Source organism: Cajanus cajan, chromosome 2 (assembly GCF_000230855.2).
Source record: "Cajanus cajan strain Asha chromosome 2, NIPB_CcT2T_4, whole genome shotgun sequence".
NCBI lineage: Eukaryota > Viridiplantae > Streptophyta > Magnoliopsida > Fabales > Fabaceae > Cajanus > Cajanus cajan.
In genome coordinates this window covers 11,246,372-11,262,284 of record NC_138518.1, presented here as the reverse complement: position 1 = coordinate 11,262,284, position 15,913 = coordinate 11,246,372, and the positions used below count along the sequence as shown (strand labels likewise).

Genomic DNA, 15,913 nt, shown 5'->3' with positions numbered 1-15,913 from the left:
GATTACCAACATTGCCATGTCCAAGAATTTTTTCCTTATTGTTGTCACCATAGGTAACATACCCTTCATTCTTCAATTTCAGATTTGTGAATTTTGAAGGATCCCCAGTCATATGTCTTGAGCAGCCACTATCAAGATACCAAAGTAGATTTTTGGCCCTCAAGCATTCCTACAACACAAATTCAGAGGAAAAATTTAGGTACCCATGTGAAGGGTCCTTGTTGGTTAGTTCTCAGCCTTTGACTCTTTTCAACCCAAACCATCTCTCCATTTGGAACTCCATATTTTCTAGAATAGCAGTTCCTTATTGTATGGCCTTTTTTACAGCAATAAAAACAAGTTGTTTGTCTAGAAAAGTTGCTTTTGAATTTTCTAAAGTTTTGGCTTTTCACAAAAGCTACTTTCTTTGACTTAAATGGCATGCTCATACTTTGGTTAAAACCAAGTCCACTCCTATCAAAAGTGTTTCTTTGTTTTCCCAAAAGAATGTTTAAGTTGTCATTTCCATTAGTGAACCTTGCAAGTGTAGATTTTAAATCAGCATTTTCTTTTTCAAAAATTTTGCAATGTTCACAACCATCTTTTGAGGAGTGAGCTTCACTAAAGTTAAACATAGTTTGAAGATTTTCATGCTCATGCTTCAAATCTTCAAGCTCTTGTTCAGCTTCAATTAAAGCATTTTCATACCATTTCAGCTTGTTTTTCAACTTTGAATTTAAGGCACCTAATTTGACAGCTTCTTCATGAATTTGTATAAAAGCTTCTTGAAGCTGATCATAATCCGGATTGGATTCAAGGTCAGAGTCACTTACAATTGTGTCATGGTCAATTCCAGCCATCAAGCACAGGTTGTTCTCCTCACATTCAGATTCATCACTTGATGTGCTTGAGTCATTATCTTCCCAAGCAATGTAGGCTCTCTTCCCTTTTCCATTTTTCTTAAATTTCTTCTCCTCTTGTTGCTTCTTCAAGAGATTTGGACACTCAGCTTTCATGTGTCCCGGTTTTCCACATTCAAAGCAATTAAAGGAGGATGTGCTTGCTTCCTCTTTCTTGTTTGACTTCTTATTGAATTTGTAGGGGGAATTCTTCTTTCTTCTCATGAACTTTCTGAACTTCTTTACCAGCAGATTGAAGTTCTCGGTTTCGGAATCATCGGAGCTTGTTTCTTCACACACCTCTTTACCTTTGGCAGATTTCAAGGCTTTCAATGACACTCCTTTGCCTTTCTTATCTTGCTGCTCATGTTCATCAAATATGTGCAGCTTTTGCTCATGCTCCCTCAACTTCCCAAAGAGAGTAGCTAATGACAAGGAGGTCAAATCCTTTGATTCTTCAATGGCTATCACCTTTGCTTGCCATGATCTGTCCAAACATTGCAGCACTTTTAAATTCAGCTCTTCCTTCTCAAATTTCCTGCCAAGGTCAACAAGGTGATTTATCAAGTGTGTAAATCTCTTTTGAAAATCAGAAATAGATTCACCATTTTGCATTCTAAACAGCTCATATTCTCTTATGAGAGTATGCTTTCTTGATCTCTTTACATCACTTGTTCCTTCATGAGTGACTTGCAAAGTATCCCACATTTCTTTAGCAGATATGCATTGTGAAATTCTAAAAAATTCATCAATAGACAATGCAGATGTTATAATGTTTTTGGCTCTCTTATCATGTTGGGCTCTTCTCTTTTCCTCATCACTCCACTCACTCCAATGTTTTTCCTTAAGCTCACCATCATCATCTTTTTTCATAGGTATATAGGGTCCATTTTCTATAGCATCCCATACAGCAATATCAATAGCTTCAATGAAAATTTTCATCCTAATTTTCCAATAAACATAGTTTTCACCATTGAAAACAGGAGGTCTATGAATAGACACACCCTCACCATAGGGTAGGTTGTTGTTGGCCATTTTTAAAATCTTGAATAACTCTCAAGAACCTTGCTCTAGATACCAATTGATAGAAAAGAATGGCACAATCCAAGAGGGGGGGTGAATTGAATTCAATGACCCTTTAAAAATTTATCAGAGTATTTTGGATCTTAATTTCAATCAAAACTTTTCTATGACAGAATTTCCAAACGAAGCCCTCCTAAAGACTTGTTATGAGAATATGAATGCAATGTGCTTACTTGATTACAACATAATGAGGTTCAACAATAATGTTCAATTACAGGTTTAAACCATCAAGATTCACATACACTAGTTAATCAAGTTTTATCTTCTTTAATATTCAATTAAGCAATTACTTAAAGTAAGAGATAAGGTTGAAGAAGATTGCACAAGTCTTTTATACTGGTTCAGCCACTCCACATGTGACCTACATCCAGTCCTTAATCAACACCTGATTAAGATTTGTTCCACTATCTTTAATCAAGAAGGTTTACAAGCAAACACACATGCATATACTTCTATACTAAAGATAACCACTTTCTTGACCCCAAGAAAGTACCCCTTGTAGAACCCACTACAAGAAACCTTACCACTTGAGAAACCCTTCTCAAGATTTTCCACAAAGATTCACAAAGAATAAAAGGAACGAATTCACCTGGAATTCTTGAACAAATCTTTATCTTCCCCTTTCAAGATTATGATGATGATGATCTTCTACCAAAGCTTTTCACAAACGTTTTCACTCTTGGATTTCACAAAGAAAACTCTCCAAGATGTCACAAAGACTCACAAAAACATTTTTCACAAATTGATTATCAGTTCTAACTCATGTCTGAAGTTTCTCAAAGTTCAAACTATTTATAAAAGTTTCAGACACGGATAATCGATTATTTTAAAGAATAATCGATTATTTTGTTCTTCAGATTTTCTGGAAATCAACCAAGAACAATATAATCGATTATTTAGCTGGATAATCGATTATTCCAGAGAGTTGTTCCTGGGATAATCGATTATTTCGACAAATAATCGATTATTACAGCAAGGCATTCCACTTAGCCTATTTGCTGAAATAATCGATTATATTTAACAATAATCGATTATTTTGAGTTAGTTCTTAAAACTTCATTTTAAGACTCAAAATAACTTTCCAATGTTCTTAACTCATCATCATATACTCTCTACTTGGTTTAGATAAGATTTGATTATGCACAAAGCATACTAAGCACACAAAATATAGAAACACATTCACAACAATTTATATCCTAAGTTCTATTACATAGCTCCAACTCATAGCATTTTCTTGACTCTTCTTTGACTTTGTTTTTGTGCTCCAAGTTGTTGTTCTCATGTTGTGATCATCAAAACTCTTTAAGCTCTCCTAAGCTCAACATTAATGACGTTGGGAAGATTCGGTACAAGGCGGCATCATCAGTAGTGCTCAGAGTAACCTGAGTTAAGAACACATCCACGTGCTCATCTGGGTCGGTTGTACCGTCATACTTGTCGAGTGGTAAGGATTTCCAATGGTCCAGGAGTGACGACTGCATAATGTTTGGTGTGAAGGGGTGTCGGTGTGCTCCGGCCGGCATTGGTTGTATCGGCCAACCGACCGAAGCATGTACGCCTGGGGCAGCAACAGAAGTGTGAGGGATAGAGGTGTGATGGTCTTGCGAGTGGAAAGACCCCTGAGTGTGGGTCGTCTCAGAGGGTTTCCATGTGGGATCCTGGTACTGATTTTTGAGGGCGGCATTCTCCTCTCGCAACGCAGCCATCTCGGCAGCATCTCTCTCCCGTTGCTGTTTCATGGCGGCCATGTCTTCCTTCATTTGGTGCACCATGTCGGTCAAGTTTGTCTCCTCTACCGTCTCGGCATTGTCTGCCCCGGACGGGTGCTCATCTTCGGACTGGTGGTCTTCAAGGTTAGTTCTTCTTGTCTTTGCCATAATGTCTTCAAAAAGTCTCTTCACAGCTATCGGTTCGGCCCCACGGTGGGCGCCAAAATGTACCTGCCTGAGGGTACACTCGTAATCTTCTGTGGGGAAGGGCCGAACAGGAGCTTCAGGTAAATACTTCGGAAGGGGGGGAGGTACCTGCAAAAGGCACTCCGACGCTCAAGTCAGGACAAGCACGATTTTCTAGGGTAAATAATGAACAGTGACGTACCTCGTTACGTGCGACCTATTTATAATACCTGACATGGGCCTGACTATGGGCCTGACCATGGTGGGCCTTTTCTGACACTTACCAAATTAGGTAATACAATGGTAATCAGCTAATCATGTCTTAATCATGCGCTTATCCTTGTTAACTGTGATTTGTACTATAATCCGTTTAACCTTTCGGCATATCGCCGAGCCGACAGGCTAAGGCTTGGGAAGTTGCACGTCCTCGGCTGTTGACCAGGCCAACAAATGCTTACTCGGTTACCTTACTTGGTCGGCGCTTGGCCGAGCCGATACGTAGTGTACGGAGATGCATCAAAAGTGAATTTAGAATCACATCCAAAAACTTTAATCTACATAAGCTTATTAGATGTGCTTCACTAATGATACCATTCAACCTATTCGAAGAGAGAACCAAAAACTTCATATAAGAAGGTTGTCCTTGTCCAATAGTATATGGAAGTGTCCCACTAAATTCATTGTGGGAAAGGTCCAAATATAGGAAGTGGCCCACTATTAAATGGTTTGTGGTCGAAAACCAACGCCTCTAAATTATGTTGTGCAAAACACAGTTCTGGTAAGTAGTCATTGTGCAAACAAGTTATTGGAACTCACGAACAACATCTTCATTTGGCAAAAAATCTGGAAGGATTTTATTATGCTACCATCAATATCATTATATGAGAGATCAAAGTGTGTGAGGATTTTGCTAACATTAAGAACCCATGAAAGAATTGATGAGTTTAATTCATTTTCCGAAAGATTGAGGATTTGCATAGAAGTGGAAGAATTCACATATGCAACAGATTTATGATTGACTTAGGGAGCTTAGAAGCTTCTAAATAAAGGTCCACTACCTTATGGATTTTACTTATTGATGATAACCACTCAACAACTCTACTAAATAAGATTGATATTTGAGAGACCAAGGTATCTCAAATTAGAAACGTGAGAAATTCATTCAAGGTAATTTGCAACCAAATTATTATACCTAAGGTCATGATTTTGCAAATTGGAAAGTGTTCTTACCGGAGATCGGTCATAGGGGAAGATCTGCTGGGTAAGATCGGTGAGCCTCCTTCACTGGGTACGTTTGCTGTTCCAAGGAAGGGGTGGTACCTGCAAAAGAGACTCTGATGCTAAAGTTAGTGTTTGTGGATGTATGGGTCTTGTATAAGTAATGCACATACCTTAGTGTGAATTAGGATTTTATTGGGCTTTGGGTCTGAGATCAGTTATGACCTATTTGGATGTCGGGCTGACATCGCCTAGCGTGTATCCGAGGTCGCTCCATGCTGTGATGCCGAGCTCGAACTCGGCATAGCGGTACGGATAGTATGAGGAAAGAAACCAACAAAATCTTTCAGTGCAAGTTTCAACTCTATCAATTGACCAAGTGAACCAATGCACTTAGGAATCTCACCTTCTAAGTCATTACAAGAGAAGAAAGTGAGATGCTGCAATTCACATATTGAAGGATCTATCTTACCTCCCAATGATGCATAATCATTAAAAGTTACTAGATCCATTCCATAATCAACATAACTTAAATCGTCTGCTACAAATAATGGTGAAAGAATTGAAAATCAGAGATCCAATCTCATTACATGACTAGTTAAATTCTTGCATGAAATTCCTTTACATTTGCAACAATCCTTACCATTCCACGAAGATAGAGAATGCCTTCCATGAAACCATCTTTTAATTTGAGAAGAGCTTGCTTGCTTTCTCCAAGCACTGCTTTGCATGGTAACCTCCAAGGCATATATATGCATAAAATAGTCACCACACAAAAGAGATAAAACCTACAACCAAACATGATACTGTAATTAGCTCAAGCTTTGGCAGAAATGATTTTGGATATTAAAATTGAAGAGTACAATGGCGATGTGTCAAGTGAAATATGAAGTGCTGAAATCTAGTTAGGGCCTTTTATAAAGAACAATTCAATGAAGCTGAGTCCATGAGAAATGTTTACTTATCTCATTGTTTCTTCCATTGCAGATCATCAAACTCATGGTTGACTTCAGGTAACTTTGACGTTAGTGTATATATTATTTTGTATAAAATTTCTTCAGTGCACTAAAAGAAACATATTTTTTATTATTATATATAATCATGTATCACTTTAAAAAGACCATCCCCTGCTTTAATTGTTCTCACTAGCTTCAAGTTAAATGTACGTGAACAAGAGATATAATTTATGTGCAAAACGTGTTGGTGGATTTTACATCATAATGCCCTTTTGTATATGCTTCGGTTGATCTTTAACTCAGAATTTTTTTTATCAATAAAAAAATATTACAATGATAGGAATAAAATGTTGAATATACCTTATGCATATTATCACAATTCTCACTACTAGATTCATTCTAGTGGTTTCTTTCATACTACATTATGTTATGTACTCTCTCCAAATAATGTACTCTCTCCAAACCAAATTATACTTATCGGTTATGAATATAAGTGGAAAAAAAGTCATTTACTGATTTCAAATACAAGTAAATCCCAACTAAGTTTCATTATCTCCAAAATATTCCTTCATCTAATTGGTATTATATTTCTAATAATTTTTTTTATTATTAATATCAAATTCCAAAAATTGATAGTTTAAGAAATTAGATTATTTTTTAAATAGGATTACTGTAATTAAGCAATGTTAACTAACTTTCTTAATTAGTGTAAATTAAATTTTTTATATTCGTAATTGGAGGGAGGAAGAAAAACTAATTAACTTGTACAATAATTAAGAAAGTTTTTTTTTTCGGAGTTAAGAAAAGTTAGTCAATATTATCTCAATTAAAAATATTTTTTTCTTTCATTTTCTCTCATTGAAACTTGAAATTAAAAATAAAAATTATTAAAAATATAATATTAGTTAAATGAAAAATATTTTAGAGACAGTAAAGAGTCGCATGTCTTTTAGAGATATTAATTAAATGAAAAATATTTTATAAAATTAAGGATGCAAAGACTTGTGTGTCTCACGCTAGTGTACTACTGTATTGTCTTAACTTAATCTGAGGGGCTATATTTATCTGCAAAAGCAATAAAGTTATGTGTGAACCTTCATGAATGATGCATTTTAGTGTGTATTTGGATAGTTCTGAAATCATGTTCAACTGAAAATACACATTTCAATGCTGAAAAAATAAAAAATTGTGAATACATTTTTTTATTATTTTAATTGAATTCTCGATTGAACTGATTCTCAAACACACCCTAATCGTTTGTTTTCTTTAATATAATGTCAAAAAGGAAATCCAATATGACTGTGTGTTGAAGATTCTTTTCTAATTTCTAGACTTCAATTATTGCATTTTTGAGGACTCGATATTGCTGATATGTGTTTTCAAGACTTTAATTAACGAAGACTACATATATACCCTGCGTGTTACATGAGTGGTGACTACATATATACCCGCGTGCTACATGAATGCTAATTTCTTTTAGTATTATAATTATTAATTTAAATAAATAAATAAAGAGATGTTAAATAGTTGGTACATAAGTTATTTTATAGAAGTCAACTTTCATTAGTTTCTTTAAAATCTTATTGTTAACTCATGCATAAACTAATTTTATCTTATAAAAAAACTTATTCTAATTTTTTTTCATATTTTTCTCTCTCAAAATTACTTAGAAAATATCATCCAAACATGCCCTAAGATACTGAGGAACATGAGTCACTAACTTGTATTGAAGCTATGACGAGCAGCCACAGAAGGGAATGGATGTGGGCTATGGTTGAAGAGATTCAATCATTAGAATAAGAATAAACTAAGCAGTTGATTGACAGACCTAAGAACAGCAAGGTGGTTGGATGAAAATGGTTGTATAAAAGAAAGGAGAGAATACCAAGAGTAGAACCAACAAGGTAGCAAAAGGATTTATTCAAAAAGAGGGGATTGACTACACTGAAGTTTTCTCACCTGTTGTTAAACACAACTCGATTAGTGATATTATTTATTGTTGCACAGCAAGATCTATTGGGAAAGACTCAAGTCTCACATCGACTAGAGATTAGACAATTAAATAATATATAAGTAGAAAACACCACTCACCTTACAAGCCGGTTTTGTAGGGTTGAGTTAGGCTTTAATCCACTATTCTAATATGGTATTAGAGCATCCTAGATTCTTAAAAATGAACCACCCACCATTCATTGATATATGCACTATGGGTAGAGCTGTCAAAATGGGCTCAACCCGGTGAGCCAACCCGGCCCACCACGGGTTCGAGCCGGGTTGGGCTAAAAAAAAATTGAAAATTTTAGTGCGAGCCAATTTTGAACCCGGCTCACTAACAACCCGGCTCACCCGGGTTGAACCCGTGGTGAGCCGGGCTGACTCACCAACCCGTAATTAAAAAAAAAAGAAGCAATTATTGGGCCAAAATGTAGGTAATTAAAAATAAAAAAAAGCAACTATTGGGCCAAATGTAGGTGCAGCCCAACAAGAAATAGGGTTTCAATTTCAAAACCCTAAACCTTAACTTTCAACTTCAGAACAATATCAACGCCGCACCAGTCACCGCCGCAACGCAGCCAGCTCCAGCCACCCTCTCACACCACACCGCACCACGGCTGCCACCGAACCACAACTACGACGCGTCGCACCACAACTATCAAGCACCATCGCGTGCATCGTGAGCCACCGCGCACACCACCGCGCACACCACCGCGCGCACCATCGCGCCCACCGCAAGCCACCGCGCACGTCACCACCCCGGGCCACCTCGCACCGTGCACATCGTTTGGGGGCCACCCACCACCGCTGTCCTGGCACGACTGCTTGTGCCACGCATCACCCTGGGACACTCACAGTCTTGCACTACCGCGCAGCGCACCACCCCGGCATATTACATTTTTTTTAAATTTGGTGAGCCAACCCGTTTAACCCACCAACCCGTGGTGGGCCGGGCCGGGTCCAAAATTTTTTAGCTCACTAATAAATGAGCCGGGTTGGGTTAGCTCACCAAATGATCAACTCGTGGTGGGCCGGGCCGGGTTACCCGTTTTGACAGCTCTAACTATGGGTATGAAGGGGTGTATTCAAGTCCCGCAAAAGGGCCACCTACCATTTATCCACGTACCAAGCCCAATAGTACTGGACGTGAGGGGGTATATTGGGAAAGGCCTAAGTCCCACAACGACTAGAGATTAGGCAATTAAATAGTATATAAGTGGAAAACATCTCTCACCTTACAAGCCGGTTTTGTAGGGTTGAATTAGGTTTTAATCCACTATTCTAAGAAGATCTTGAGCTGAAATAGATGGATGTTAAAACAACATTCCTCCGAGAAAACCTTGAGAATCAGATACTCATGAAACAACACATGGCTTTGTTTAGGAAGGGCAAGAAGAAAAAGTGTGTCTGTTAAGAAAGTCTTTATATGGACTGCAACAATCAAGGTAACGGAATAAGAGGTTTGGTGATTTTTTTCACAAGGGTGGTTTCACTAGTTGCAATTACGATAGTTGTGTCTATTTTAAAACATTGGTTGGTAATACGTACCTTTACTTGTTGTACAGTGATGATATGTTAATTGTCAACCAAGACATTGAGGTGATAAACGAGGTTAAAGTTCACCTTAGTAAGGAGATTGAAAAAAAAAAGACCTTGGGAAGGCTCAGAAGATCCTTGGAGTGGATATTTTTAGAGAAAGGCAGCAAAGGGAGTTGTTCTTATCTCAGGAACAATATTTGGAGAAAGTACGCACAAGTTTGCCATGTTTGATTTCAAACCAGGTTGGAATCTAATATTCCTCAATTAGAAGCATCTTAAATATACATGATAGCTAATGCAATCATGTTTGGAAAAACATTATAAAAAAAATAAATAAATAAATAATAATAATAATAATAATAATAATAACTAAATTAGCATGTATAATCTAACTGATTATGATAAAAAAAAAATGCTCACATGAGGAAACCATAATACTGATTGAGAAACATTGCAAAAACTATAAGAATAAATAATTTATCATCTATGAAAGAAGTGGTCTAAGGCCCTTTTCTACTTTTTAATTTAACATAAATATTATATTATATATATGTATGAAATAAATTTAATAATATGACATACACGGATCGGGTTCACAAGTTCTAAATCAAAACCCATCCATGAATGTGTCTAAAATGGTTAGGTTGAATTTGACCAAAATATCCAGTGCATTTTTGGTATTCTGTTTGGTGAATGAAATGTCCATCCACCTCATCCATTCCTTCTACGTTGGCAGCTTCAAAAAATGGGATTTTAAGTTTACGAAGTTCCAAATGGATTTTCAAACACACTATTAGTAATTGAGTCAATTTTTGTCGGTTTCATGGTTAACCATACCCATAAATACCCCTAATTATAAGAAGTCACCAAAGATCAGACAAGTGATTTAATGTGTATTTTCCAGTTTCCATCCTTTTTATTAAATGCTTCATAAATATATAGATCAATAAAGTTTGTAAATCTAGGAATTCATTCACTAAGTAGGAAACAAGGCAAATGTTCATCATGAAAAGTAAAATTTGTACATTATTGTTGATTAGGAAGATGGATTTTGGTTTGGTACTCAGATTGCACTCTCGATTCCAATAAAGCCACATATCTTTCAAGCATAGAGATCACAGCTTCAAACTCAGTCACCTGCTTCTCAATGTTATCAATCTGCTCAACATACTCATTAAAGCTACCACTCTTGCATTTCAACTGCTCCACAAATACTCTCAACCCTGAAGCCAAATCACCAAACCCTTTGTACTCTTCTGCTACCCTCACATTCATCTTCTCCAACAGTTCTAGGTGATTATTAGTCCCCTATTAAGTTCCAAACAATGCCACATTTAAATTCACGAAGTGTCCATTGAACAGGTGAGGATTAGGATTTCAAAGAGGGAAGGGGTCTAACCTGAAGCTCTGATTTGATCATGGTGGAAATGCTACTGAATAGGTCATCAAGCGACTCAGCAAGTTCATCAGGTTTCCGATCTTGGGGTTCATCTTTCTTCTTGTTATCCATGTTAGAGCATATGTTTGACAATTCACAGGAGAAGGGTAGTAATAACTGTGCGACCCGAGGTGACAATCAAACCAAGTGTAGTTTTTCAGGTCCAAACTGCAGTCATTTAAAAACAAAAACCCAATGTAATTGCAAGCTCAGAAATCAAACACTAATTCAGTCTTCTCATAAATTGGATACGAGTCTCAGTATTGAAGGGATTGTGCCAAAGACCGCCATTCTTCTGCCAAAACTTATCCGGTTTCCCCTAATTTTTCTCACCTTAAATTTAAACATCATTCAAAAAGTCACAATTGACAATACAAGAAATAATTTCTGTTCATGAAATCATCAAGTCTAGTGAACATTAAGATGCTAAGGATGCCCCTTGTCCTAAATTGGGTTTTACCTACGAATAAAGGATTTCTAACATAAAAGTTTATTGGTCCTGTAGTTTGTGAAGGCTCTCTTGGGTAGCTCGACTATCTTTCCAATAAATGGTCCGTGGAGTCAAGTACTCTTCTCAAAATGTTAGCCACAAAAAGGAAACAGATTCGAAATGTGGATATCCACATGAGAGTCACACTCAAAATAAGGTTCTTATGATAACCAAACAGGAAGCGGACCTAAAATATCTACCCCTAAAAAATAACAACCTCTCACTTCCTCCTATGTTGCACTCAGGCTCGGGTATAGAGCCTCACTCATAAGTGACTGGAAAAGTTTAAGCGTGGTGTGCGAGGGCAACACCTAGAACTACCCAAGGAAGGAGAGCACATGCACCTAAAAAATTAAATCACACCACATAATCCAAAACAACTGCCACTCTCCCATATCATTTATATAGCCTTACAATAATCAATCTCAACATGAGATGTTCATAAGCTCATTCGGAATTGTGATAATGATATAGGTTAAACTCAATAGGATAGTACACTTATCTTGTGTATGGCACCTTTGGCAGAGAAATTTCAGAGTATGTATGATAATAAAATATCCAAGTACTAAACACAAAACCATGAGAAATCAAGTGAAAAATCCTTATAAAAAAAATACATCTTTCTCTAATAATCAAAATCATCTTATCTGTGGCCTTGGCAGAGCTTCTTCGAGAAATGGAACAAAACCCAGACTGAACATTTACCAAATTCGTTAGAAAAATCAAAACTTTCTTTGAGCCCAGCTGATTAAACTGACAAGTAGACTATAATAAATGAATGCTAATTGGAATCGCTCACTTTTTTCAAAGAAAGTAAGAAACAAATAATTTAAGCAGAAAAACAAGCCACAAATTAGAACCAGAAACTAAAGCCTGGAAACCCCGCAATCTGAAACGAAAATCAGTAATTCCAGATGAAGGGAAAATATTCAGTTCCAATTCAATTCAATCACTGAATAACATGTCTCCCTATGGACCCAATTCATCAAACAGAGGGAAATGAATGTAGAAACCAAAGGGGTTTTCAATTACTGTCACCAAAGGCAAAAATGAATTAGACTGTGCAATACAAGGAAAAGGGCCATAACTCACCAAATCGAAAGCTTAACTCTGATGGGATGAAAGCAGTGCAATTGGAAGCATACTGGTATCGAAGCAACCTATGTAGGTTTTGCCTCTACTTCGTCGATGCACCTCAGTTACGCCGGTTTCTCCTCCTTTCCCTTTTTGTCCCATGTTTTGGCAACTATATTTTGTTTCATTTTAATTATCGTTTTAATGTATTATTTTATTAGTTACACTCATAAAATATTATATATTTGTGAGTGATTATTCATAATGTTATAAAAAAAACTATATTTTTCAATACGTGATAAATATAATGATATATTAAAAAGTAAGGACAAAAACAATTTGATACCTAATATGAAAAGTTATATTTCTTTAATATTTGAGAGATATAATGGTCTAATAAAAAATAAAAATAAAAAATTATTACATACATCGGTATTTCCCATATAATAGGTTAATGGTGTCGAAACATTTTATGTATCAATATTTTATTTAATAAAAATATTTAAAAATTATCGATATTTGATATATTAATTGATTTTGCATTTGGTTTTCAAACATAAAGACTTTGAATTTGAGTTTTTTGTAAGACCCACACGTGTTGCTCCTCTCCTTCTCATTTCTATTCCTTCTCTTTCTTCCTTTCCTCGCTCATGTTTCCTTATTCATTTCTTTGTCCTTGGTTGAAACGAAATCTTTCTCCCCTTTTCCTTGTTTTCTAAAGATTGAGCTGAGGAGAAACTGAGCTTTTGGTGTCAGAGAGCTTGAAGTTTGGGAAAAACCCAAAGTCGTGTGGAAGCTTGTTCTCTTATTCCCCGAAGCTCGGATTCTTCTTCTCTAAGGTAAGGGAAGCTAGGGAGTTTGTATGTGGTAATTTTGAGGATTGTTGAGTTGCATGTTGTGTTGTGTGCTGAAAATTGATGATTTCATGTGTTGGATCTTCTTGTATTGGTGTTTTATATGGATTGAGTGCATTTGCATGTCTGATTTTGGTGAAAATGGTGAAGAACCTAAGTGTTTCTATCATCAACGGTTGAGCCCTTTGAAAGAGTTGAGCACTTTGGGGGCCACGTGTAAGGGGAGCATTCCTAGGAGGCAAAGGGCTGAGTCGTTGGGAACGGCTGAGCTCTTGGTGAATCGGTTGAGCCCTTGGAAAGGGTTGAGCCCTTTGGGGGCCGCATGCCAGGGGAGAATTCTTGGAGGCAAAGAGTTGAGCCCTTTGGAGGCACTGAGCGATTTTGTGCTTTCAGAATTTGACTTTGTGGTCTTCATGAAAGTTGTAGCATTGGATCTTAGCTTTCCAATAGTGTTGGAATCACCCAAAAAGGAGGTCTAGAACTCTATATATGACTATTTTAGTAAGTAGGGGTCAAGTTGTCAACATTGGTTATAGCTGTTGCAGTTTTTATAATTTTTAACAGCGTAGATGATGGAATTAGGACTTGATATCTTCATAAGAGTTGTAGGAAGTCTTCTTATCTTTCATATGAGATAAGGATAAGCATGATAGGAGTAGTATAACTCCCGATACGCAGTTTATGTGAAGGTTGCCATTTCACAAGGAGTGATTTGGTTAAGTTGAAAGTTGTTTGGGTGCTTAGGTTAATTCATGTTGTATATGTTGTGTAAGTTGACATGATAGATGAGTGGTAAACATGATGGGTGAGTTGTATTATGTGTTGAATATGTTGTATGTTGTGAAGTTGTTTATGAGTTGTGTGTTGATCTATTATATGTTGAACATATGATATTGTTGAAGCATGTTGAAATTAAGTTGTTAAAATTGTTTTATGTTATGTGTTGATTATTTATATTTTGTGAAATATGATGAGATGATCTAGTTGAGAGTTGTGAAGTACATGATGATAATGTTGTGAGTTTGAGAAGTATGATGTGAAGTGTATAGAGGTGTTGAGGCGATACAAAAGTTATTAGTAGACTATGTTGCTAACTTGTTAGATGAGAGTTGTATGTTGTACTATGTGTTGAAAAGATATTAATTTGTGACAGTTGAGTTATAAATTGTGAATTGAACTATTGAGATGTTGAGTTGACTGTGTTGTTTAAAGTTGAAATGAGTTGATAGTTGAGCTAATGAGATGATAATTGTGTTGTTTAAAGTTAAAATAAGTTGTTGTGTTGTTAAAATGTGTTGTTAAACAATGTTGATGAGTTGTTGTGCTGATAAATTGTGTTGTCAAAGTTGTGAGTTGATTGTGTTGTTCAAGTTGAAAGTTGATTGAGATGATGAGTTGAAAAGTGTGTTGATCGTGTTGTGATGATGAGTTATTGATCACTAGGACTAGAGAAGATGTTTTTGAGGTTGTCATCCCATTGTGTGGATTGAGATAGTTATGGTGCTGTGAGAGCCTAATTTGTTGAAAAACCCTACTTGGGAAGTTGTCTCTTAAAGTGGGTGATGTGTTGTTCTCCTCTAGGACTTAGTTGATCCCATGTGTGGGCAAGGTCGAGGCACACGTGTATAAAATGACCACGGTATAGGGGCCAGGTCGAGCTATACCGATTACAAGCGACCAATTCGAGTAAAGTACGAAGTCGAGAACTTAGTTCTTAATTGAGTATCGGAGGATTGTAGTATTTGGAGGATAGTCAGTAGGCTAATCTCATAAGTGGCTTAGTTAAGCTAACTAATGTCGTGGTAGGCCTAAACCTAGTTGTCCTATGTTGACATAGTATTATACTTCCTTGTTTAAGTGGCAAAGTTTGAGAAATTTTTATCGTGTTGTATATTTTTATCCAAATTTGTTGTTTACCTAGCAAGCCCAAAAAGGTTCTGTGTTGTTGGTTCGGTAGGACCTAGCCACTTAGACTGCTCACCTATGTTGTAGGAGATCTCTGATTTGTAATGCGTGATGACGCATAAATTGTTGATGAGTTGATTTGTGTTGATGTAAGTTGTATATATGTTGTTGTGTTGTGAAGCTATGGTTGAGTTGTGTGTTATTTATGTGTTACATGTTGAACCGTTGAGGATGATGATAATGTTGTTGTGTTGTAAGTTGCTTATATATATGTTGATTCTTTTCACTAGCTTACCTTTACAAGTTTCCATGTGGTGTGAACTACAATGATCATACTATGTATGGGAGCATGGCAGGGATAGATTGTTGTGAGCTATTGGAGGCCACTTAATGGTAAGAGATGGACTAGATGATCTTTTTGTTGGCTATCTTGGAGTAGCATTTTGTTGGCATTGTATATATTTATTTGGCTTATTGAGCCTTTATGGTTGGATAGATGTATATATTTTCTTATTATACTATTTTGGTATATGTTCTAGTGGTGTGTGGTGACGGCCATGACCATTACAGTTTTATTTTTGTAAGAAT

General features: G+C 36.5%; 1 protein-coding gene across 1 annotated transcript; it reads right to left on the bottom strand.

Moving 5' to 3' along the window:
- Positions 1–10,449: 10,449 nt before the first annotated feature.
- Positions 10,450–12,744, bottom strand: BLOS2 (biogenesis of lysosome organelles complex 1 subunit-like protein). Its single transcript, XM_020379468.3, has 3 exons — positions 12,585–12,744; positions 10,964–11,170; positions 10,450–10,872 (listed from the first exon to the last, which is right to left on the bottom strand). Exons 2-3 carry the CDS (start codon positions 11,072–11,074, stop codon positions 10,591–10,593), a joined length of 393 nt encoding a protein of 130 aa, XP_020235057.1. The 5' UTR covers positions 11,075–11,170; positions 12,585–12,744; the 3' UTR covers positions 10,450–10,590.
- Between the last annotated feature and the right edge of the window lie 3,169 nt (positions 12,745–15,913).